General features: G+C 42.7%; 1 protein-coding gene across 1 annotated transcript in view; it reads left to right on the top strand.

Moving 5' to 3' along the window:
- Positions 1–3,277: 3,277 nt before the first annotated feature.
- The window catches only part of T265_08326 (hypothetical protein), a gene marked incomplete at both ends in the record, with an annotated part of 33,313 nt that continues 10,764 nt past the window's right edge, over positions 3,278–25,826 (top strand). Inside the window, 3 exons of the mRNA XM_009174092.1 lie at positions 3,278–3,377; positions 3,418–3,561; positions 19,514–19,788. Coding sequence (XP_009172356.1) covers positions 3,278–3,377; positions 3,418–3,561; positions 19,514–19,788 — 519 coding nt within the window. The remainder of the gene's footprint in view (positions 3,378–3,417; positions 3,562–19,513; positions 19,789–25,826) is intronic.

Raw genomic sequence — 25,826 nt, 5'->3', positions numbered from 1 at the left:
GCCGTTCACCACTTTCTAATTGAGACTGATAACAAGGCCTTGGGGACTGGTGACCACTTTTCTTATATTCACTTTCCTAGACTATGATATTGTCTAACCCACGTAATAAATTCCACACACATCAGCCCTTATACGTTTGAATTCCCTGACCACATGATCTCCCGGTATGCTTACGCTAGTTTGCTCCGGACCTCTTATGCTTTAATATCATATATTAACAAATTCAACCCTACCTAATCGCTACTCTAATAAGTACAAATGGACGTTATCTTGTTGGATTTGATCACTTGTTGTCACCAACTTAATGGTGGTATACGTTAAGTCCTTCTCCTTATCAGTGCTCATTATCCTATCTTATTTCTCCTCAAACCCACCAGCTCTTAATGATGTCATCCCATTCCTTCATCCTTTCTAGCCTCAGCCTGAATAGTGCTCACTCGTTTCATCAACCGAAAGTACGCACAAACTCTTCACTGGGTCCCGTCCGTTTCCAGGACGCGTTCGTTTTAATCTGCCAAACCTTTTGTCCAAACTTAACCACTTCTAACGACTTTGTAATAATATTAATAATATTTATTCCCAACCAGTGGGTAGCATATCGTCGGGTATGATCGTAGTATTACAGTCAGAATAAAGGCATGACTGATGGGGTTTGTGATTAATGGGAAAAGGGAAAGTGACGTAAACAGTAAACATTAATGAAGTAGAGTTCATCACAACTGAGGTGGCATGAGTAGGGATCCAAAATTACAAGGTCTCTTTATGTCCTATGGAGAACATAGCAGATGGCACGAGATCTGAACGTTAGGGTTTAAAAGTGGCGGGCGAAGAAAACAAAACAAGTGAGGGCATAACAAAGAGCTTCCTGACTGAAACGTGACAAAAGCAAAAGAACTTCAAATTACAGGAAGTGTGGGGCCGGAATAATGGATATGGAGAGGCAGCAGAGCTGCCACGACATGGCAGGCCGGTTTGAACTAAGGCCCGGAACCGTCACCAGGGCTTCATGGCCTTGGGCTGTGGCGGATGGCCACGGAAAGCTATGTGGGGGTGGTGTAGTGGGGTAAAAATGTAGTACGGACAAATGGTAGCAGGAAACGCAGAATTACAGTGTGCAGTGAAGCTCATGCGACTCACTAGTGTTGCAGATGAAGCAGGGTCGTGTGTAAGAGTTACTTGGGAAACGAGTTCACGCAAACTGAGCAATAATTGACTCATTTGGTGAGGAGTACGAATAAAAGCCGCCGAGATCTTTACATCTGGCAGAAGGTTCGGCAGATTGCAATGAACGCCTTCCGGTGGTGGCCGGGGACAAATGAAGGCTGATTGTGGTTGTCGGTATGGGAACCAGTGAGCGAGAGGGCCTGGACAAAGTAAGAGGGGAACAATTGCTGGTATGCCATCAAACCGGGTATTCCAGCGCCGTACCATCACCCACTGAAGTACTTCGGTTTCTGGGCAGCCCCGTGATGGACGTCGTGATTTAGGTTGTTAGGCTGAGATGTGCAGTCTTGTTGTTGTTTTCCCTTTTGCTTTCAGGTCGGGATCCCTTCCTTCGTGATGCACAAATCGGGTGGAGCTGACAACGGCCAAACAGATAGTCCATAGCGCACATTACCACGGGTCGAAGCTTGGGGATAAGATGAAGTGAGATGAGATCAATAAGGTCTGGAGAATTATAGGGGTTATCAGACGGGATATAGTCCTTTAATAGGGAAAAAATGAACGTCTACCACAGTTATGGAGGGACATCATGTGATTAAACAAGACAGGATAAAGATGAATCTGTACTCAGTAGTGTAATCATCAGAGTCAAGCTAAGATTGCCAATAAAACTATACTACCTGAGACAGGATAGTTTACTGCATTTGGGCTAAGAGGCGGTGTGGTGAGGGTAAACCAAACTCGAAACGACTGGGGGTGTAAATTCCTGGAGGTTGTTAGTGAGATGGACGATACTAGGACGATCTAGGAAGGAAGGTGGATGCGAGGGAGAAGGTCACCTATCCCCGAAGCACTACCATCAGCTTTAATCAGTTAGTGGCGCCTGACGAAGAAGACATACTATGCTATCCTCGGATGTTGATAGTGGAGTGTCGGGAGTCTAACCGTATGTTTATGTGTTGTATGTGTCTGAGCCGCTCATAAAGTCGATAATTTTCTATTCAGTCCGCGTTCCTGCTTGTGCGTTGTCGCTAGCTCACTCTTTCAAGGAGCTTCTACATCCGACTCCTTTGTAACAGCTGCACCAGTGAGTCTCCATAGTTTCACTGCACACCATGGTCCTGAGATTCCTGTTGCCATGGAGTGCGCGTTGGATCGCCTCTCGAATGCACCAGCAAAGCTATGCGGACGGAAATAAACTACGTTACCGTCCACTGTGTAAAGTGAGACGCTACGGAGATTTGTGCCGGCTTCAACCTGGAGCATCATGGAATGGGTATGAAAGCGCTTGAACTCTTTCTCCTGGGCCCTCGTTGCATCTTAGAGGACCCAACACTCCCCAATTTTTGGAAATTGTTTCGGTCGAACGTTTGGCCAAATAATACTCAACAAGGCCACACTTTTAAGCTAAGACAACTCAGTACTTCTTTTTGGGTGATTTTTGCATTGAACAACCTTCCTGTGGCATTTGTTTTCGCTAAATTTGGGCTCGGTTCAAAGCACTTTTTGAGGCTCACTAAGTGAGTCATCAAGCTGGCCAACTTACTTACCAAAACCGAGGACTTATAAAGTAATGCCGCGCAATTTTTCGTTTTTGACTTTGAGGTTAATGGAAATCGCTGAACTATAAGAATGCGCGTCACTTGGAAGCATCTGTGCCCTAACGCCCGTCTTATGCACCCATCCCTCGCGGATTCGTTGATTTGCATACGGAACAGATGCTTTCACCCAACCTATCCGAATGATGTGAGTTCTTATCGTTCAGTGACATCCATTCACCTCAAATTCAAAAGTGGAAAATTGCGTGGCATCGCCCTTTAAGTCCTTGATTTGTGGAAGTGATGTGGCAAACTCCAGCGGCATCAGTACAAAATTCAAATCAGGCGCTGGTTCAGTTTATTCCAGTTCACTAGCTGGAATAGGGAAAAGTTGTGTCAGTTAAAAATACCCCCAGGTAATTCCACACAGGTGTATTTTAGCTTATTTATACTGGTACACTGAGTAATGAACTTGAGTTTTGACTGTTGAGATATTTAAATAAATGATTTGTGCTTGCACAGTGACCCTCAGCTAAGGCATTTTTCGAGCGGTTGTGTCGTAGTCGTGGGGGACAATGAAACAGGAACACCAGCAAAGCCGCCTCAGAAGGATAGCAAAATTTTTCTATAGCAAAGAAGATGGGACAGTTCTCGGCAGGACGCCAAAAAGTTGGGGTATGTGGATGTCTCACTTCTGGCCGATGAAATCGTTCAGGTCTCATTTTCGCATTCTACCTGGTTGCTTATGCGTTCCTTGCCGGGTTTTTCGTTGGAATGATATCCGTTTTTATGTACGGATATGTATCGAATGAGATACCCACATTGACTGGAAAGCAGAGTCTGTTGTCTCTTAGTCCAGGTAGGTTGTTGGATTTTTTTATCTCGTGCTGCGACCGCAGAACGTTTGAAATCATCATTTGCATTCAATGTACCGAGTGATGTGGCATTTAAAAGATCGTAAATCGTACTCAGTGTGGTAATCAGCCCAAAACGCATGGCTCTAGCAGCGAACGCTGAGGACCAAATCCTGAGGAAGCTTTAACTTTGATCTCTGCCGTTAGACGGGTAACCAGATGGCTGAATTGGACTTGAGTTTCATCTTAACTTGAACAAAATAGTAAAAGGATGTAGCCGAGTATAGGATTTGTTGCGGAGCTTATACTAGCTTGTTTTCATATGTAAGCAAGTGGACACTTTTCTATAGCTTATTGTATACTCACACATGCTGTGCGTCCTATCGCAACAATCTCTACTATAGCTGCATGGTGAGGATAAGTAGATATCGAAGGAGTAATGTGTTCGCGTAGCACTCCCAGTATTGGATTGTGTCCGTGTACAAAATTTTCACACATTATACTCTAAGTAATCCGAGTACAAGCTGGAACTTTCCGTCTTTGTGGTCTGAGGATAATGTAAAGCCAGTTACGTACTTTGTTAGCAACGAGCTGTGCTTTTTGAATGTTTGCACGAGTCAACGTGCCACACATGCTTAGAATGTCGTGGCGAAAGACCCGAATGGGCTTGGTGTTGGCACGGCGGTGGTGACCGTACGTATATGGCTGACCAATTAGTCGCCTAAACTTATGTACGGAAAATGAAGTTGAAGTACCAATTTGGTTCAAAAGCAAATCGAATGACGGAATCATCAGCGGTAGTTTGAAGCTTTCGGATTTAGAAAACGTACTCGACACTGAAATGGACAAGTTACATGATGTTCATCTGATATTCATGTGTGAAACCACATGTTGATGATTTGGAAAACACGAATAGATTTTGTACACTAAAATTTTCGGGATAATACTGATTCACTCTTCGGATGAATTGGGCCAATTCATTTGAACCCTGCTGCTCATGTCTGGTTCACTTTTGTGACACCATTGTGACAAGTTAAGTGTGGCCTTCATTTTGCAGTAAACTTCTGTCTTACAACACACCCATGCAGCCGGTTTATCTGTCCAACGTATCTGGCCTATATCTGCGTCCTCGATGTATGAACAGTAAGAGACCCTTAACGCATCTGAAGGACGTAAAACGTAAGACTTATAAGAAACCGGTTAGTTTAGAAACACTTCTTCTCGGCAAACTGGCTCTTAGCTTATTCCATTTCACCTGCTTTTGTACTTGTCACAGTTTCATCAATTTGTCATAGCACACTTAGTCATAGTCACATTTATAATTATACCCATGGCTCTGCCTAGCGCCCCCAAGACATTTAAAACACAACTCTAACCTGATTACAAATCCAGAATCTTTATCCATATTGCTCTAGATGAAAGAGCGCATTTAGTCTTAATTCCTACTGGTATCAAAAAGGGAATCAGCTGAGCCAACTCAGGTCGCGATAGTAGCTTACGCTACCGACTGACTGCTAAAACCACTATGGGCATAAATTTAATTTCTGTGAAGTGAATACCTGAAATGCCATCGAAAGTCTATGACGGATATCTTGTTACCATAGCAGGCGTTAACTGGCCGCATCACGCCGTCTCATCATTATCAGCTGCAAGAACCGCATGCTTGTCGTATAGTGGTTATGATTGCCACAGTTTCGTTTACTGATCATTTGATTAGGTGTGGTAGGTAGCTGCACATTGGAGGTCGGAGGTGATATAATTAATACATAAATGCAGGGTTGTTAGTGGGCTTTGAAGTGAGGAGACTTGGGTGTAGCTAAGCACTGAGGGTAGTGGCTTGGATGCACGAGCGCTACTGAAGGTGTGACTGGGCCTTGCCTGGTAATTTCTCTAACAAATGATGTATCCCGTCTCGAGGTCCCTATCCAGGGATGCGGCAATGATTGATGCCGCTGAGGTCCCTTGCAAGCTCGTGAGTAGTGTACAGCCGATGACCTCTAGGCAACATGGCGTGAACTCCTGTGCTAAAATGTCCGTATTGGATAGTAAAAACTGTTTACTACATGGCGAAAGAGGTCACTCTAGCTCAGCTGTGCAGTAAATGCCAACCCCAAACCGATTGGAAGACAAAATTGTAGAGTCCGGAACGTTTGTCTCACTTGTGACCGCTTACAAAAGCAGCAATAGGGGATTTCAAAAGAAGTCACTTTTCATGTTCTCAGCCACAATCCGTCGGTGCAAATGCTGATGCAGCAAATAAACACTATTTGCCGCGTCTGCAAAAAGGACTTACTCTGTTCATTTCATGTTACGGCATTTTATTCTGACGAAGTATGAGTCGGTTCAAAGGACATCCTGGGTCGCTGCTTTCCGTGGAGCTCTATCTGTAACAAGTTCCGAACACGTCGTCTAGTTTTCGTTCCGTTGCCGGACGTATTGAGTCACCTATAGACCAAACAGCGTCTGTCTTAGCTGTTGAGAAATAGATGTTTCATTGTCCTGTGATGTACACAGCCTCAAACAGGTCAACAGAGAGTGTTGGAAGTTTGGATACTTTACAGGCTGGTTTGAGGAAGACACGTTCCAATCTCTGGTGTGCATCACAAGATCAACTTGGAAAGGCACAGTTTATTATACCGGCGGTTTCTGACGCAGCTGTTAGATACCTAGCCATTTGCCTGGTGAAAAAATGGTCACTTCTCTCCACTCTGCAAGAGTCTACACTCGGGAGGATCCAGATATCACAATGACATCAAGTTGTCACATGGGTATTCATTCCTTGGCATTTTTTATGGAAGTGCGAGACTAAATAAAGTTTTATCTGGCTCCGTTTCTATTTCTCGCGGTGTTTAACCATTTTGGATGGTGATACAGCTCAAATACTTGACAAAATCAACTTGGTAAGGGACGCTTTGTCAATACTAAGGGGACTAGACTGCATCTCGCCGCCTGTTTTGAATAATACCGGCTTTTCACAGTGGGATTCTAGCATAATAGACAAAGCGCAGTTGCCTATTCGTTTGATAGTCCATTGCCTTTCTGTACTGTCTTTACTGCGGAAGAAGATATCGTCACAAAAAACAAGATGAGTGATCCATGTGACACAACCTGTGTTTCTTGGAAGTCGCTGAGAATGTCTGACATTACCCAGTCAAGTCGAATTTTAAAAGCTTAACTAACTTGTGCAGTCTCATCAAACTATGGAGTTTTAGGCAGACGTACATTTACTGGGATTTAATCCAGTGAAGCACAATAAACCTATTGACTGAGCGGAACACTTGTTCAACAGGCACGCGTGGAGTAACGTACAATAAGCCCGGGTTTACGTCGAGCGTTATGGTACATGATCCTACTTGGATATTATGTGTGCTTCCTGGAGACAGAATGTGGCTACAGAAAACATAAGCCGGCTCTGAGGACGAGAGCTTCGTCACTAAATGCGATATAGATAATCGAAAACTGTAATTAGCGATAGATTCTGTGAATCTTCCAGGGTGATTGCACTGTTCCACTGGAACAGCCATCTAAGGACATGGACAAATACGTTCTGTTTTGGGGAGAGCAAAAGACTCAACCTGTGACTTCGTGATGGCCCAACATTCCTACTCGCAACATATCTGTCGTGTATTTCATACTTTGTATTATTCCATCCCTCTCCTATACTACTTGAAACGACTCTCACACAGTAGAGAATGCGTTTGGAACGCCAAAAACAAGCTAAATGTTCAAACTGTTCTCCATGCCTGATTATTTGCAGCATGTGCCCTGCGGATCCTCCTAGGGTGTGGTTGCGTTAAACTCAGTATCGCCCCTTCTGTCTGATCAATCATCCTCTGATCCATCAGTGTGCGAAGAAAAACATTCGAGACGAAGTAGTCAGCTTAAATTCCTTACCAACCAGTGTAAGCCAGTGCATCCCAACAATAGAAGAAAAACTCATATTGTTTCATTTAGACCGGTGGAATGCACAGTAGGTGTCTGAAGGCGGTTATATCTATCCAGCATTGTCGATATCTTGGCATTTTTCCACAGTGTGCGTACCCGGATAACTTATTTACATTCACTTTGTATGCAGAGTCAGCTAACTAATCAGTCTAAAATTGGAGTAACCGTTTACGTCAAGGCGCCATTAAGTAAGACATAGTTGCAGAAAACCCGTACGCGTGACTGAACCTGTATATTTGACAAGCCTTTGACGGTATTATGACTCACTCCACTTGGTTGGTGTGACTTGCAGAGAGAAAAGGAAAAACGCAAAATCTAGCTTCTACTGGCAGACAATCTGAGACCTCCTCAAGTTCTTTTTGCCGCCTACTTCTATAGGATATCGTCGACAAGCGATCAAGGAGGTTATCAGAAGACGCACGATTTTGTTTTCTGTAGCATGTATTTCGGTTTCAGAGAATGTCCAATGTTGTCAACTGCTGTGGCCTAGTCATGTGCTACGCGTGCTGAAACTAGTACCGTCTTTTCAACCTCTTTCAAAATTACAAAAACCGCGAACTAGACGACGCCTGTTGTAACAAAACGGGTGGAAGAAATAAAGCCAGAGCGCTGTCTATGCGACACTGTATAACAGGGGCCATTGTGGGCCCCTTGCACATAGCTAAAGTCCTTGTTTATGTGATGGCCAGCTGGTGCCGGTGTTGTTATTGTTGTCAGTTTTTGTCCAGATTGCCTGATCCATCACCTCAGAATGATCGCTGTAGGTTATCAACAAATCCTCACACCGTTTATTCTCCATATGTTCACTCAGTAACAGTTAATTGATTATTAACAGTAGAATATTTTTTATTATAGAACAGTAAACTAAAGCACGATACAGTTTATGTTAATATTATTATATTGTATTTGTTATTATTATATCTATTATGATTTGTTATGATTTATCATTATTATACTAAACTGTAAGTAAAATGACGTATTTTACGTAAGGCAAGGCAGTATCACACAATGTAGTGTAATATTAAGATAAAGTATGTAATAAAGTTTATATTATAACAGCAGTCTTGTTACGATGTTACACAATAATATATATTGTGAGATGACTGCAATCACTTGCTTCCAATATCACTATCGACACTGTTTTCCTGTCTGTGTTATTTGTGGTGGGAATTGTGATGACGATGACAGCCATGACGAAGAGGAGGAGGATGAGAAGGACAAGGATGATCAGGACGATTATTATGGGAATCAGAATAACAACTGTAAAAATGACGATGATTGTCAGAATGATCAAGATGATCGTGATTGTGACTGAAACGGCCGTGGCGATGAACCCAAACGGTTATGCGTCTAGGAAGTGGAACGTTCTAGGGGCTTTGTTCGTTCTTCTTTACTACTAGCCCTACAGTTGTGAACGCTATCACGGGCTGTTATTGGCTGAGTAATGTCTTGCGACGTCATTCTGACTGAACTGAGTGGTGTTTGCTTTACTTTTGGTGGTATTAACCCCCGTCGTCTAAGGACCCTGGCTACGCAGCCAGATTACAAGCCACTAACCTCATTTTTCCATGAACGACCAGATTTACAATACTACAAGTGTTCGTATGGTTGAGCACACTTGGGCTTGCAGTTTTTAAATTGCCGCGTTATACACAAGCCGTTAGATCACCCATTAGTACAGAAAGTTCTGTGATCAGGCTCAGGCATTAGCAGGAACGCACATCGATGGCACTCTAATTCTCCAACTATCATGCAAACTTTGTCTAGAACTTCCTGTCAGAAAGAAATAGGGTCAAGAGTGTTAAACTTTTACGACCTCTTTGGGGTAGATCTGTACCTTGCCCGTTAGTCTAATACTTAAGTTTACGGAACCGTGACACAGCGATCACACTTCAGCCCTAGGTACCAGACAATAGTCAAGTGAGTGACTGCTAATCGAATCTTCAAAACTTAGTTGAATGAGATGTGGACGATTCTCAAACGTATGTTCAGCTTAACAGGGAATCTTAGTCAGGAATAAAGGTGCATGAAACAGCATTTTGAAATCATAACACTATGTTTGGTTGAGCTGAGAGATGTCCGTATCTGTAGTGAACCCTTATTTGATTTCCACATAAGAATAGGGTTTCTAGCCATTTTTGAAAGATTTTTTGTTTGTAACAAAATTCCAATTGTCCTGGGTCGGTTTCTATCCGTTTTCATAAGACTTCGAGACTCTTAGTAGTTCTTCATCGACCCTACGAATAATTTCTAAAGACAAAGCGTATAATACAAACGATACCAAGCGACGGTTTTTATTCATTGACAGGACGAGAAAAGTTATCAGATACGTTCAACCTATGTGATACCGTTTCAAATGGAAAGTTTTGAATTACTTTGGACATGTAAATGGGTTTTTCATTATACACCATTGCTTACATAAGGTCCCAGGTTAATAACCGGCTTGTCAAGCAGCATATATCCTCCCTTCGGTTTCCTGAATATGATATTTATTTGTAGTAATTTGACTGAATAACGCCTCCCGTGTTTTCACACATGGATAACTATGACAATGTTTTGCTAAGTAGCGTTCCAAATGATTCGAACTGAGATGGATTATTCCCGCTTTAAAGGTAGCCGACTTATCAAAATACGGTATGGCGTTTACCTCGGTAATATTCAAAAATGAGTAGCGTCAGCGTTCCTGTCCAATCTTAGTCGACACAAACAAGGGGCTAGGACTTTTTAACTCATCATAAAAGGGTAATCATCAGTACAGAAAGTTTAGGTAATGTCACTGTTTTCATCTTTGTGGGTAGTCTCTCAATGGTAGCTTGATATCATTGGTAAGTTCATTAACACCGGAAAACGTGAAGGTGGGTAGGTTATGAAATAAATATCCAAAGTACGGTTGTTTATGTGGGCAGATGATGCTCGGAATCGTTTACGGAAAAGTGTGCCAACTATAACTAAGTTGGCTTTTGTCTTTTTTTTCTATTTTTATTGTTTTGTAAACAACTGAAAACTTAACATTAAATGGTTTTGCACACATTCAGGGCTGTAGGAAAGTATATTTTATTTTAATTACGAAGACCGATGAACTGGTAGTATAAGTGCAAGCTTTCAAGTGCTTTGGAGGTTTGTACACTTCTAACTTCTTGTGATGTATCTTGGTCTTCGTTTGCTCAATTTGTGAAACAATTCGGCGAACATTCTACGCACAGTTAAGTAACTTTTAAAAAGTCTAGTGCTTAGGTTACAAGCGTATTTATTTCGGTTATTTCGTGCGTGATGTTTCATGGACAGGAATGGCTTCTTTATCTCTGAGGAAGTGTCTGGAATGCTTCCTTGGATCGCTTTTATAGTCAGCATCAACAATATTTTGGTGCAGGTTCGATACAAATCTTTTGAGGCCAAATTAGCTTCTAGTGCTTGAGCGTAGTAACACGAAGCAGGCAGCTCCTAAGATGCCAGCTTTGAAGTATTGTGATCCTGCGAGATAATTTTTGGTTTGCCACCCAGTTCCGTTACAGTGCACAGGTTGAGACCGTTTCAAAATTCGCTAATTTGGAAAACTAAAGTTTTTGCCATCAATTTCTTTCCATACGGCAGCAGCTGGAACTCAGAGCCTTGTTTTGTAAGACAACATTCGTTCTAACACCTTGCTCGCTTTTTAGGCGGAGACAGTCCTGTCAGCCTGTCTCTTTCAGAGGCAATCTGAGGATTGTCCAGGTTTAGTTGAAGCTGTTGCATAGCTGGGGAGCGGATAAGCCAGAAAAATTCCATTCTTCTGAGTTGCAACTATTGAAGCTTCTACATTACACCGTGTTGTGGCATTGCCGAGTTCCATTTCGGGCTGTAAACTGCCCTTAAAATGTTTGTTTTGAACGTGGTGATGATTAGAAAACTATCAGGCGAAAAATGTAACTCAATGTGTTGACATATTTGTTTGTGGTTTCAAAATTCTAAAATTATCTTTTTTATTTTTAATCTTTGGAATATTTAAAACTAAATTTTTAAACTACAGCTTCAGTTGAACCCTAGGTTTAGCTATGAGTGAGCTATTTCGCTAAGCATAAGCGTTCATTTGGATGCTGAATGAACTGTTTCTGCATGATAGGTGTTCCATTGTGGCTCGAACGCCTTTCCTAAATCAAAGCATGTGGTGGCTAGTATCGCGTTATAGTGAGCCCACAATACGTTAGCGCTCTGGAGAGATAAACCACCGTCAGTGCACTTTCTCTGAATTACCGTTATTCCCCTGGTGACTATCTTAAGTATATGGGCAAGGAGTGTGTTCCGAAAGCAAACGTGTATTAGAAGCCATCTTTTACTCCAACTTTAGAAGGCATCCATCAAGAGGGACTAAATGTTGCTTTGACAGATTTTCTAGCAATCTCTGTATCTCCTCAACAGGAAATGATGCTGGAAGCTAACAGACTAAATGACTTCAAGCCGTATCTCGATCACTGGTTGACCAAGACTTGAATATGGCAGAGCCACACCTGTCAGCGCAGTTGCTCTGGCAATCAGTAATGTTTGGACGAATTACAGAATTTCGGAAAGTCGGCTTGTTAGCTTAACTGTTTATGAAACAACTGAAACTGGGTGGTAATGTCTTGCTGTTTCACATCTGTGATATTTTCACTAGTGATTTCTTTCTATTTTTTGGAGTCTGTTGCTATCTTTATTTCGTGCTTTTATCCCCCTCGAGTAATCCTATGTACCACGATATCATTATTTTTCATAGATTTTGAATGGTTCCTAAGTGTGTTCTCGGCAAGAATTTTTTGTGATACGGTGGCTGTTGAGGTATTGATGCCAGTTGTTGACAAAACTAGATTCCAAACGCCCGGAACTGATACCGATGCAAGTCGAAGGTTCGACAGCTTAATTGATAGGTTTTCGGACTAGGCTCCTGGACGGATCTGGTGGGTTATACAGCAAGGACTATAAAATTTGGATTTCAACGATAATAACACTCTGAAATATTTATAACAAGCAGAAATGGAAAAATGTAACAATACCATTCCCGGTTACCTAGGGGACTAGGTTACCTGTTCGTTTGGATTACTTTCTTGGGTAACATCATCTGTCGAGTTTCTGCTTGCTCCTCGGAAGTTCTTTTGACGTGACAATAAGATTCAACGCGATTTTGTGGAAGCCGTTTGAAACGTTTTGAGGCCCTCATTCGGTTGAAGTCTATTATGTTGAGTTTGAAAACAGTTGCGTCCAGTTCATTAAAAGCATGACAGCGGAACGAGGCTTCGGAAACAGTATTGGCGTGAATATTTACGGTAACTTATCATGCCTTGGCAACAAATCTGTTTTCTGTCTATGGATGATGATGATACCTTTGCTTCATTTTTCAGCCTTTCCATCAGTAGTGTATAGAATACGACTGGACTTAAACTGACTTATTTAGTTGAAACCAATGTTGTTCGCTACATGTTGTTTCCTCACTAAAACGACCATGTTTTCATGAAGTTAGTTCGTTTGAGCTCTTGGATCAACATGTCCACAGGTTGGTTGTCATGAGTCGGAGGCGATCTCAGTGTTCTTCAGATTACTGTAAACAAAACCCATGAAATACTCTGGTGGTTTTCATATCTCAGTGTTTCGAAAGCTTGCGAAATTGCTGAAATTTCACCGAACAACTCAATTTGTGGGAGCTGTCCGGAAGAGGTTAGATCATGGCATCCACAGCCCAAACCGTTTCCTTGTCTGTAGCCTACATCGAATACCCCAGGCGAAACGATCCAGTTTCACACCATCTACTTACCTTCAACTCAGCTATTACCTCTGTTCCATGACTGTTGATGTTGTATGGTGATGTATGTTGCATCATATCGGTGCACGGTTTGTGAGCTGAAGCCCTGACTGGCTGACTTTGTCGTCTTAGGTTTTCGCTTTCGACGTGAGTGCTTCCCATATAAATGCATTTATCAGTTATAAACCAAAATGTGGCAGCTGGAACCACAGACAATTGCAGATTCCCAAGATTAACTATGCCAAATCCGTTGAGTGAAACGACCAACTTCTCCAAGGTTGCTTACCAGTCATCGATCTCAACTCTACATTCCCCAAACGTAAATTACAGTTGGTCTATATTATGGCTTTATGAACTGTTACCTATAGATGAGAAAATACTATTGCCGAATTTTTTGTGTTGTAGGTAAAGAGCACCTGAAGGTGCGTTTTTTGCGCTCAGCTGTGAACTTAGGTACGGCCTTCTTTGATCAGTAGACAACTTTTAGCCGTGTCTAAGCTTGCTGGATATTTTTATGCACAGCACTGACGAATCACTTCAGCGCGTTTTCTGTGCTCCCTTTGCTTCTTACATGAAAAGGATTAAGGCTAACAAGACCAATTATTGCTCATCATCCGAACGACCTACGATTGCTTTTGTCTTGCTGCTCCCATTTACTTTATATCCCATTTTGTCCATCAAGTTAGCATTGGTTACTGTCATCCGTCCCTTCATAATAGCTGGTATTCAACGTATCGTTGCTCTGATCTGTGAAGATATGTTCAATAAAATCATAAGTGTTTTTGCATTCAACCTCGCAACTTAGCACGACTGCTAAATCATTGACTGTGTCTCTTTGAATGTTCAACAAAATTGGGTATGTCAGTGACAAAACCACTAGTTACCTGGTCTGCCCTCCACTGGGATGAAATGGCCGCTCATATACTAAGATTTTCTTGAAATTAGTATAGCAACTGTATGCCAGGTGTAGTGAATCTCACGAGAATTCGATGACTAATCACTCTCATCTTTTGATAATATCATGTTTTAAAACTTGGGTAACATTTATTGTCTGTCAAGATGGATCTAGTTTGAAGCCTAATATGACGTACGTTCACTTTTGCTCCCTGGCATAGTGTCAGTAGTGCGTTCCACTGAAGTATGTCATTTCGTGACTTTGTTTCTTTCCACTCGGCTACGCTGCGTGCTAGGTGCCCAACACCAATTTCGAGGTGAAACTAGTGTAGTTTATACTTCCGCCGTGTTTCGATCAGTTTTCGCATCAACTAACGCGCATGCGGACTCGCTCCGGATGTGTTGTTTATCTTGCAGAGCCAGATTAGCTGGTTAGCTGACCTGCAAAATGTGTTCAACAATTGTGTGCGGTAAATTTACATTCCACAGTTCACGCGCTCCATCTAAGGCCAACAGTAGCGTCCCCTGAATTGATGGCTATCCGGTTCAGTTTACGCAGTTGAGGATCTTTAGTACAACTTCATCCAGTGTTAGTTGGTAGTTAACTGGACAAAATTCTCGGAGAAACTGTTCGTGAAGTTTTCTCCAAATCGACAAAATAAGATAGTTAAAATGTGTTTCACTTTTGTGATTCACCCTCGTAAGTACGCATATATAACCATCATCAGCAAGGCCAGTGAGCTGCTTCTGTCGCAGACTAGGTGCTACAGCAGGGCTTTGACACTCGGGCGTACTACGAAGTGTGGTGCAGTTTGTTTGCACCGTTCCAGGCGCTTTTTTTCGCCTCATTAGTTTGTTGGGCACCACAACCCATACGTTATGCCATTTTTTAAGGCGAGAGAGGGTGTACTGATCGCATTCGTCATCGCCGTTATCATCAACGTCATTATTGGTAACATCCTTATTGTGGTCAAGCACATGAAGTTTGCTTTTGAAGCGTGTGGAATGTAAAGAAATAAAAGGCGAGTTCACGGGTATTACGACCTGGAACCGTTTACTCTTAAAAGCTTTTCTTTGGAGAAGTTTAGAAGAGTTATTCCTAGTGTGTACTAGGCATCACGATTTTACGCCAAAATCTGTAGAACAGCTCATAAAAATTCGAATGACCCGGCATATTTAGTATGCTTTCTGATGTAACAAAAGTAAAACTTGTTGACTTCAGCATTTCTCAATAATATTTTTGCTTTGATATAATGCGAAACAAAAATAAATGAGTTCGAAACAGACATCGGTAACCAAACATTTAATCTCTAACTCACATCTTGTGAATAAGTTTTTGTAGGGAAGTGGCCTCAGTGGTCATGGGCGATAATGCCACCTACTCTACAGATGTGATAAGAACTAAATAGACTGGGGCAAGAGACATAAACCATTACTTCTATACCAGCGATCGGCGGTCACTTTCTAAAATCGGTGGATGAAGGTCTTGAGATTATACGCTAATGTACAGAGAATCCCAAATAGCTGTAGCGAATTAGCATTTCATCTACCTTGACAATAAATGTGACGAATCTGGATGCACCGTATAGACATTATCAGGCCACAAACTCCATAAGTACATATTCCCGCTGTACGACACATCGAGCAGTTTCTCAAAGTTGGGGTGAAAACACAGAAATAAGACAAGCACGAACTTGTTGGGTTGGCTAAATTACAATTTTTCTTGCTTACCGTATTGACTACAAAGAGATATCACGTGTTTCCAAGAAGCTATGGCGAAATACATCGAGCGCAATTCGCGCGACAACACAGATCTGAACTATCAACCATATGTCGGATGTGATACACTAGATTGTTTCACTGTTTTTTTAACCAGTGCCAGTTTTATCGTGGACATCACATATCTGAATATCACGCAAAACGGGGATGGTTCTTCAATCTCAAAGAAACGTTCACACCGTTCCATAAAATTATCAGATGTCAGGTAAAACTCGGCTTGCGCGGTGATGATGGAGCCTGATGGACACGGAGTGCTAAAAACATGGAATAGACGAAGAACATTTGGATGTCTGAAGACCAGTTCGACCGATCCAAGTGACCGGTTGCCTTGAAATGCTGGTGACCAAAACGATCAAGAATTATTCTGGCACGGCCATCTTGAATAAAGAAGGGCACCTCGATCGTCTGGCCAAGCATTTTATACTACAACTCTTGTAGCCACTGGTGCTGTTCATTAGGGTTTGTGAACTTCACTGGAAACCTGGACGATGACCATGGGGCGGGGTTATGACTGTATATGTTCTCTCAAGCGCCGTCGATATCCTGGTCCAGATGTTTCCCCACCAGCCTTATTCAAAGATGAGGAAGTCCTCAACCAGCGCTCGGCTGATCTGGTTGTCTGCATTTGAGAAAAGGAGATCGTCCCAGAAAACTGGGAAGAAATTGTGGAAGTGGTGCTCATTCTCTAAAAGCGTTCCGTAGTCAGCGCATTAATCGCAGGGGTATTGGCTTACCTCCAATCATAACGAGATTGTTGGAGCAACTTGTCCTTCGTCACCCGTGATGTGAGAGCAGCAACCTGGGTCCTGGCTTGGAAGGGGTCGCGTTCACACACTCCATCAGGTGCAAACGGCTCACACTTTCAGAATTCCGGGACTTCCAAGACGCGCTCGACTCAGTTGATCAGTCCGTTTTCTTTAGCAAGCTTGCTTGGCATGAAATGCCCGGAATTTTGTGGACATAATAGGTTCTCTGTATTCTAAAACTTCTAAGTGTGTGAGAGTGTGCGGAGCGCTCTCCACAAGCATCCCATTACAAAGTGCTGTCTGAGAAATGCCCGTTTGTGGACATAATAGGTTCTCTGTATTCTAAAACTTCTAAGTGTGTGAGAGTGTGCGGAGCGCTCTCCACAAGCATCCCATTACAAAGTGCTGTCTGACAAGGATACCCAATCTCTCTGTTTTTATTCAATTGTGTGATTGACACGAAGCCTGTAGTGGCAAAGCGGCATATCCCTGAACCTTCCAGGATGGGGTCTGCGTAATCTCCCAAGTACATGATGAGAGATGCTGTAAGAGATGGCCGTCAATCTATGCCAGTGGCGTTCTTGTTGCCAGTTTTTGTTCGGATTGTCTGAATGAGTGTCTGGAGGTGTGGGCATCTCGGAATAATTTTGGTAGGCTAGAGCTTAATCCCTCTTCCATATGTTTTCATTCTTTTTTCATAATAAACTTTCAAACAATTTGAATTTTGCAGCAGAGAAGCATCAGTGTTGAGCACTGATGAACATTGTCATCTTGATCGTGATTGTTTTTGCAAACGGGCAAGTAAGTCCCGTTGCTCTCAGTTCGTGCTACAATAATGGGCAATCCCTACCACATGCTTCTGTTGGTTCGATCTTCACAAATGCCCTAGTTACATTAGTGACCCCCTAAACCTCTTTAGAACATCCACAGACATCCGCAACATTAAAGTCCTGAAAAATCTTGCTACATAGCAGTTCTTATTTATTCAGCATATCTACGTAAGTTACGCCACACTCACGTTTTGTGTCAAAAACTCTCAACAGCTGTTACTGTGTGTTACCAGCTGCCTCAAGATCGATTGAGTTCCGCAAATCTGAAATCACCCATCACATTAGAATGACCTTCAACGTTTTCCGTTCCAGTTGTCGGTTGTAACTTTCGGTGACATCAGTGGACTCCATTTATTTTGTACTTGAAATGTGTATTTACGTTCGTTAGAAATCCAGATTACAGAATGTAGTATCACAGGGTCAAGAGTAAATGTAAGTAAAAAGTTAATTTATTCCCCTCTAAACTTGTGTTAAAGTGGTTTGACAAAAGTGGTATCCAATAGCTGTTCGCTAAACTCGGCTATAAGATTTTGCGTATTCCAATACGGCTTAATCGGTCGATCGATTGGCTAATGTAGGTAGGTGATAAAGTTGTTAGGTTTATTCAGTTCAGTGCAGTTGGGGCAGTTGAGGATAGGATTACTACTATCCAGACAACCTTACGCTCAGTCAAACATACACTGTTCGCCAAAAACCACACATAGACCCTTAGACACTGGAATACGCGTGAATGTTAATTCAACGTGCGTGTTTGGATTCGAGTCAGCAATCCCACTGTGCATATTACTGCACTCAAGGACATTACCCATTTTGTTTTCAAGTTCCGTTCCCTGTTGCAGACCAGGGCAGGTCCAAAAGGTCACAGCGATCACCCCAGGCCAGGTTACCAACCGTTTTTGTGTCTGGCCACCAAATTGTCGCTCTACTTACAGTGGCAAAGCAAGTGAAATGTAGCCACTTATACTGGCGAGCAGTAAACTATTTGTTTCTCCAGCCTGCGGTAACAGGAGGGTTTGGATATAAAAAATCCTTGATTTGTTTTGCCATTGAACCGAGTGCTTTGATAACATATGTTCTCTCCCGAAGGGAACGTTTCCGGGGCCTCTACATAGCGAATTTTTCTCGCGTCTTCTCATTCACGGATATCCCTCGGTCGTCACCTTAATTGACGTGACAAATAGTTGTTTAGTTCACTACGTTCCAATCGGCTTAGTTCAGTATTTGAGCTAGACGGTCTCCCTGCTCCTGAAAATTGAAGCATCAAATAATGCTATTTCAGTCCTCGATAATACCAGTGGTTGAATTTAGTTTTTCGCCACCCACTTGCCTAGAGATACAGTTTGGTGGTATCAGCTGATACCACGCACCAAAGTGAACTGGGACGAACATTTGGAAGATATTTTCCTACCATTCCGGCTAGTACATGATTACTGAGTCGCTGTTCTTAAGTACCATGGAACACAATTCTCTCGCTTTGGTTTAAGGGAGACAATTTGGAAGTATTTCCCCAGTTATTCTAAATCAGTCCAAAATATTTGAGTATCTCTTGTTCTTTCGCTGACTGCGGCGAGGTGAATGTTGGCACTTGTTTCCCACATAAAAGGGAAGAATGTCACGAATGTTTTTGAAGAGGTATACTCGTGTTATGTTTCAGAAACCATTAGTCAGACGAAGCTTCATTAACTCCTGTTGCACTTGTGCCTCAAGGTTCAACGGAAATTTCATATATAAGTACCTCTGCAACTCTAGTATTTCACACATGTATTCCTGAACCTAACCGTCTCTTCACTGTAACGATGAAGCCTTTTCGGACGAACTATGTGTGAAGCTTACGACCTTACGACTGCCACCAAAGCTGTTTTCTCTTGTTCATACGTCCATATTATGTAAAATTCTATTGATGAACTCACCTGGTTTATTCTCATCTCACTTGACGCCAAATCATTTTAGTCGCTGTTGAATATCTCATCCTGTTGATGGTGAATATATCTGTTTACTTTCTGGCTTTTTACAGGAGTGGCCTTTGCACCTCGTGTCACTACCACGACAGCCTTCTTACAATTCACCACTTTTCCGTCTAGTATCAATGCGCCATACGTAGAAGGGGTTCGTAGACTGCTCAGTCGGTATGAGGCCTCGAACTTGACTACCGTTTGCCCTGATGGCGCAGCTGCAATCACATTCCCGGAACAACCGTGTCAATTCCCGCTAACCAGCCTAGGACCGTGCGCTGAACCTGAAGCGTCGCTCAAGGCAGGACTGCCTTGCATCTACCTACGACTAAACAGGGTGATTCTCTATGGGGTTTGGATTTTTTCTACACTTATTCAATGCCAACTCTACTTTTGTTCTGAGTTTTGGTCAACTTAGTTTTCATGGCTTTCGCTTAGTTGTAAATAAGTCGATAAGCTAAGCCATTCGCCCAGTCAACTCTATTGCTATGATGATGGATGTAACAGTTAAGCCGATATCCATCTAGGTCGTTTTTTTCGAAGACTACTTGCGACCTAGATCCAAATCCCTTTGTCGAAAAGATCAACCGCTTGTTCTTTTTCGCCTGTATGGCACTGGTCTTTGGGATAGATGCCACTTTAGCTGCTTACGTTTTTGATTGAACCTGATACCCGAATTTTCGTTCGTGACATTGAGCATTGGGTCACTCGCAACTTTTTGTATGAGGTCCTACTGCCAGTCCGTAATTCATTGCATTTGAAGATGGTTTTTCTTATCCTTTCTAACATTTAGCCCACCACTGAACCATTCACATGCTCTGATTAACATCTAACAAATCTCAGAGATTTCTGGATTTAGAGATAGGAGGAAATCCCTGTTTTAATGGTTCATTGCTTCATGGTGATCATAATTCTTGAAGGAGGTTGGAAATGGTGCACTTTCAAGATCGTAACTCGTCACTTGGTTACAGTAAACTGTGCAAACATACGCCTACTGAATTACATCATGCCCCATAACCCGATGCTTCAAAATCCAGATATTTACAGATAGTTCCGACCGAAATTCTGTTGACTCAATCAAAGAAACCTCTAATATGAAGCGGAGTGTATTCTGTCTTCATTTATCAAACAAATGGAGTAGAACATATCAACAGGTGTACCCACAACTCAGTCCAGATGTCTGTCCGAGGTTTGAGCCCCTGGTCACCCAAAAACTCAGACCAAAGTGTTGTTTCACTCAAGGCACTTCAGTCTAATAAATATAACTTACCTCAGAATCATAGCAGACTTTCAGTCAATGGGTAAATTAGTGGTCAAGACTTCATGGACTGCACATTTCACCTGAGTTTTAACGAGGATAAACGCGGCTGTGGGTGTTCTGCATGTAATTGAAGACCCCGGAGGTATACTTCGATAGTTATAGGCGCCAGTGGACACTACCAAGTCACGTGCCATATGGTAGCCAGGTATCTAAGGAATAGCCTCGCAAAACCGTCTGCATTTTTCCCGTTTTGTTTCCTATGGCTCAGTGGTTAGAGCGCGAATTTACTGACCGGGAGGTTCGTAGTTCGAACCCGACTTCTGCCTCTCGACTTCCCCTGTCTATGCTTGGGCAATCTGGCAGTATCCCAGCCCTCGTGCTTCCTTCAGGTGGCTCTGCAGCTAGGCTCCAAAAGGGTGCTAGAGCCCTTAATGAATGAAGCGAAAATTGTTCTTCGTCAGTAGGTGTAAGGTCCCATTTGAGACACACACCGTACATTACTGCGGAGAACAGGCGTGAAAATAAAAGGAGTGGAAAATAATTGCGACATCAGCATGAGAACGATGGTTGTGAAGCAACACCGAGGGGATTTTTGTCCGAGGATCCCGGACACACAGATTTTCCTGATGAATGTGTGGATGAAACTTCTGTTTCCATTTAAGAATAACCACCATATCATTTTTGGGGTCATAGGGAACTACACGTTGGTTGACCAGGTGTCCTGCCATACATAATGCTTCTTCAATTGGATTGCTATCAGGACCACAAGTTGGTTAGCCCAGTGTTTCCACGAGAAGTAACACAAACCATCTGTTGGTGAGGTGATGCGTGCAAATTGCCGCATCGACTTTTTTGTATCCCACTCTCCCGCCTACTCGTGATAACTAGTGGTAGTACTCAGTATCCCGAGGTCCGAATGTACGTATTAGGGCCTCGGTGTTTTTTGTTCACTCGTTCTGGAAGCTGAGGATGTAAAGGGACGGTACTTAGTGACAACACGATCAAAGCAAACGCTCGGAAGACGAGCAAAGCTACAGCATTTACCGATTATGGGACATTGATGCAGTTTACTGGCATCTTCGATGGAATCATCTGTCAACCGTAATTATCTACATCTGTGTGCCATCTAAAGAGTTCAGGGAGTTCTGCTAGGCATGGACCATAAGTCCCACCGCATCACGGTTATTACACGGGTACACAAGAAATCAGCGATAGTAGGTTATTGCTAGTTTGCTGTTTTAAGCCTAAAAAAGTTGTGTGTGGAATGCTGGGACGTTGCTCCGGTTCGTACATTCAAATGATGGGAAAAGGAATGTTCCTGCTGGTTACCACCAGCATAAATAAAACTGAAACTTTCGGAAATGTAAACACAAGTTCATGAACCTAAGCCCAGTGAAGACTGGCCGGGGTCATTGGCTAAGTCTCATTCATGATCCCAACCCTAGTGAGGATCCTCAAGTAACAAAGGCTTAGCTGATGCACAGAAGAACGGTCATCCATGGCTCACTGAAAGCTCAGTGGAGAAGCCCTATTCAAAATATCAGTCAGATACTCATTAAAATGAGGCTTTTCATAGAAAGTAGCCGGAATATATCGCTGAACAGCACCATCTGGTGGTTATATAATTCCACTGACCCTACTTCCCATCTTTTGTGAGCCTTCACACCGTTTTTCCAATTTTTTCGTTTGTTTTCTAATGAGACCTGCTGCGCGCTGTTAAAAAACCCCTCTCCACCCATCAGCAGTGCAGTTATAGCGAAAACATGGATTATCTTATGATTTTGCACTGTGAATATGTTCGATCCACGCGACTGAGTGTCTGCATGAGTGTATGTGTTTGCCTGCTCATCGCAACAAAGGTGTCCATACAAACAATTGGTCCACAACAATTGAAATCTTATGAAAGTGAGTTAAATGAATCTCAGCTACTAGCTCGGTTTCTCATATCATTTAAGATAGAAATCTCTTCAATCAATAAGGAAGGTGACCTATGTTGGAGCGTGTACAGTTTGCCTGTGCCGTCACGGTCCTCTTAGGCACTGCCATGAGTTGAATTTAAATTAGTCAGTTCTGATGTGCAAACAAAAAACACGTCCTGTCTGAGAATTTACAAATTCGCCTACAACCTTGTTGTTTCGAGAAGTACCTTTATGTGCCTCGATATACCGGGATCATCATACGCCACCCGAAGCCAGAAACAAAGCACCATATTTTCTGAAGAATAATCGTGTATACATGGTTGAAAATCAGCCGCTTTCTCCGCATACCACATTAAATCTGCAGCTAGTGAGTAGAACAGAAGCAAGAGCATGACGTTATGAATGAAGCCCACTTTAGCTATGGAATTTATAAAGTCAAAATAGCGTAGTGTTATAAGATGTCATAATCCGACGTAAGCAACCTCTCACGAGGATTTCTAAAATCAACTTAGTACGGGTCTGATGCAGTGTCATTTGGGTCCAGTATAATATCTTCTGATTGGTGTGCTACTGAGATAATTTGATACTCAGATTCGACTGGCGTGTTTGGGTTTGTGTTAGCTCTGTGTACGTGTACTCGTGATTGTGTATATACTTTGATTAGGATGCGCCTCGGTTTGTAGTTGTACTGGCTGAGATATGCCATCGTTGAGATCTCTCCGTGACACGTGGCTGCGATGTATACTAAGTTGTGCAGTAAGTCCAAGCCAGATAGACGGGATGCTGGCGCCATCACTACGGTTTGGTTGTGTTGATCACTAGAGCTTCAGCGCACCCACGTTCCACATGTGAATCCTGATCGCAGTATACGTGTGCCATCGAAGTTGATTTGACTGACTCAAGTGCGTGGAGTGCACTGGCTCAGTTCAAGCTTTCCTAAACTCTGTTGGGTTCCTTGGAGGAAAACGCGCATTTCATTTGTGCTCTGCGATTCGCACGTGGATAGCCTGACTGTCTGACGGAATCTTGCACAGGGAATTCGGTAGACGCAGTTTGTACGGGGTTTCAATTCGATAAGGTCCTTAGCCCTTACGAGGTTTCGCTGTAAGTTGTTATCACTTCAGAATGTTTTGGTATCATAATCCCGAAGTATCCTTTGAATGACGTCCGTGGTGCCGTTTCTATAGGGTAGTCCCACGATTGCCATTGAGTTTTCGTCTTTCTGCCTCACCGTTCCGGGTAGCGTCCTCCCCATTTTTGGGGCGATGGACCTCACGGGTATTTATTTTGCTGTAATACCCCACTGAGTCGATTCAGTTCGTCTGGACTAATTCGAGCGTAGTTTCTTGACGCGGTTCCCCAGAGATCCGATAGTTCCGCGTTTGACCTGGTGTGGATGCGAAGACTCATAATGCAATGCCTGTCTGAATGTAGGGGTCTTCTGTGGATTCCCACTTATAATCCACGGTTGATGTTAACAGATAGCTTGCATTTCAGGAAACTAATGATCTGCTTGTCCTCATTTCCCGTCGAGAATCTTATGCTACTTCATTGTTCGTTAAAACACTTTGTTGTATGAATGATGCAATTGCGAATACGTCATCAAAGTATCTCAGCCAGGTGCGTGGTGGATGAGCGAAGTTACGTAAGGCCTTACTTTCAACATGGTGCAAGAAAAGATTAGCCACTATATATGATACTGGAGAGACCATAGAGACATGTGAAATAAGTGGCGCTTCGATACCAGTGATAATGTCGTGCTGGTGATTACTAATTAAGTTGCAGTGGATGTGTTTTATCGTGGGCGGCTGGATCTCTGCGCAGCTGTCAAATTTATGTTTAGCGACAGGTCACGCGCATCTGCCGCTCCACCAAACCGACTTTCAAACATGCACTTTCTTATTGCCGCATATAGATTCGTGTACTACCTCATTGCCATCCGACCATGCGAGCCAGCTAATGAGTGTATCGATGGCCGAGGACCGAAAGCCTATATATATCATGTTCTCAGGAAAACCAAAGGCATTCTTTTCTCTACTGAAACAAGGAACCATAGCAGACTATACCATCACATTTCCCAGGCCTGGTTAATGTGGATTCTAACATATCCAGCGTCAAACACAATGTCAGCTGAACAGCACCACAAAGAACGAATGAAAATCTAGGGGATTAGGTGATGAGATATACCCGTTCAAGTCATCGGAACAAACAGCGTATGATCTCTCTGGTTTTCAAGTCGAGACATGACGAATTAATGCGCACACATGCAACACCCACGAGTGCTCTGCGGTACAAGCATGATTTCACGAGTAAAGAGGGATGCAGGGATCAACAGATTCACTCGGGAGGAATGCGTGTACTTTTCAATTGTGAAAGTGTAGCTGGAGTGATTGTTGGAAGACATAAATCCAACGGTCTTATACGATTTTTCCGAGCTGTGGATTCCGTGACCGAAGCCTAACGGCTATGGTTCAACCACTTCAGTAGCCGTGGTCTTTTGACATCTGTGGCTTGGATTGCACATGTGACACTCATTTTTGTTGCGATGCTACCGCTGTATATAATCATGCTTGTTTCACACGTGTGACTGAGAAGAGCAGTTGAAGTGTTAATGCCCTGTAAGATTTGTCTACTCTTTTACTTGGCGAACCACTGAACGCATCCGTCATACTGGCTCCCGGTACCTCGTTCCTATGGCAGGTCAAAAGTAAATGAATTCGGTCTATTAACAACGCCTATTTTACGTAGGCTTGATTGTGTGGCTAAGTTGTTAGAATCGAGTAGAATAGAAAAATCGGTGTGCAGTCTAAAGGATAATTTAAGTTCCGCCATCACCACATTATCACCAACATCACTGACAGCGCAATACTTAATGTAGTTTCATTACCCATCAAGGTTCCACTCAAAAAAGCTCCATTACATTTGTGACTTGATTGAAGGCGGTGATAGAGACATCGGAAATTCTGTATCAATATCAAAAACTGCTATTACCTCCCACCTATGACGTCGGATTCTGTCTTAACAAAAATATACCGACGAAAAGATGGTGCCGCAATAAGATTCTGCTGGGGCTCTTGTTGTGACTTTCCGTTGGTAAACTCGAAAACTTTCATTAAGTTATATAATCCGACATCAACATTGTATTGTCGCTATGCAGGCTATATATATATATATATATATATATATATATATATA

Source organism: Opisthorchis viverrini (genome assembly GCF_000715545.1).
Source record: "Opisthorchis viverrini unplaced genomic scaffold opera_v5_215, whole genome shotgun sequence".
Classification (NCBI taxonomy): Eukaryota; Metazoa; Platyhelminthes; class Trematoda; order Opisthorchiida; family Opisthorchiidae; genus Opisthorchis; species Opisthorchis viverrini.
This window is presented reverse-complemented; position numbering and strand designations above follow the sequence as displayed.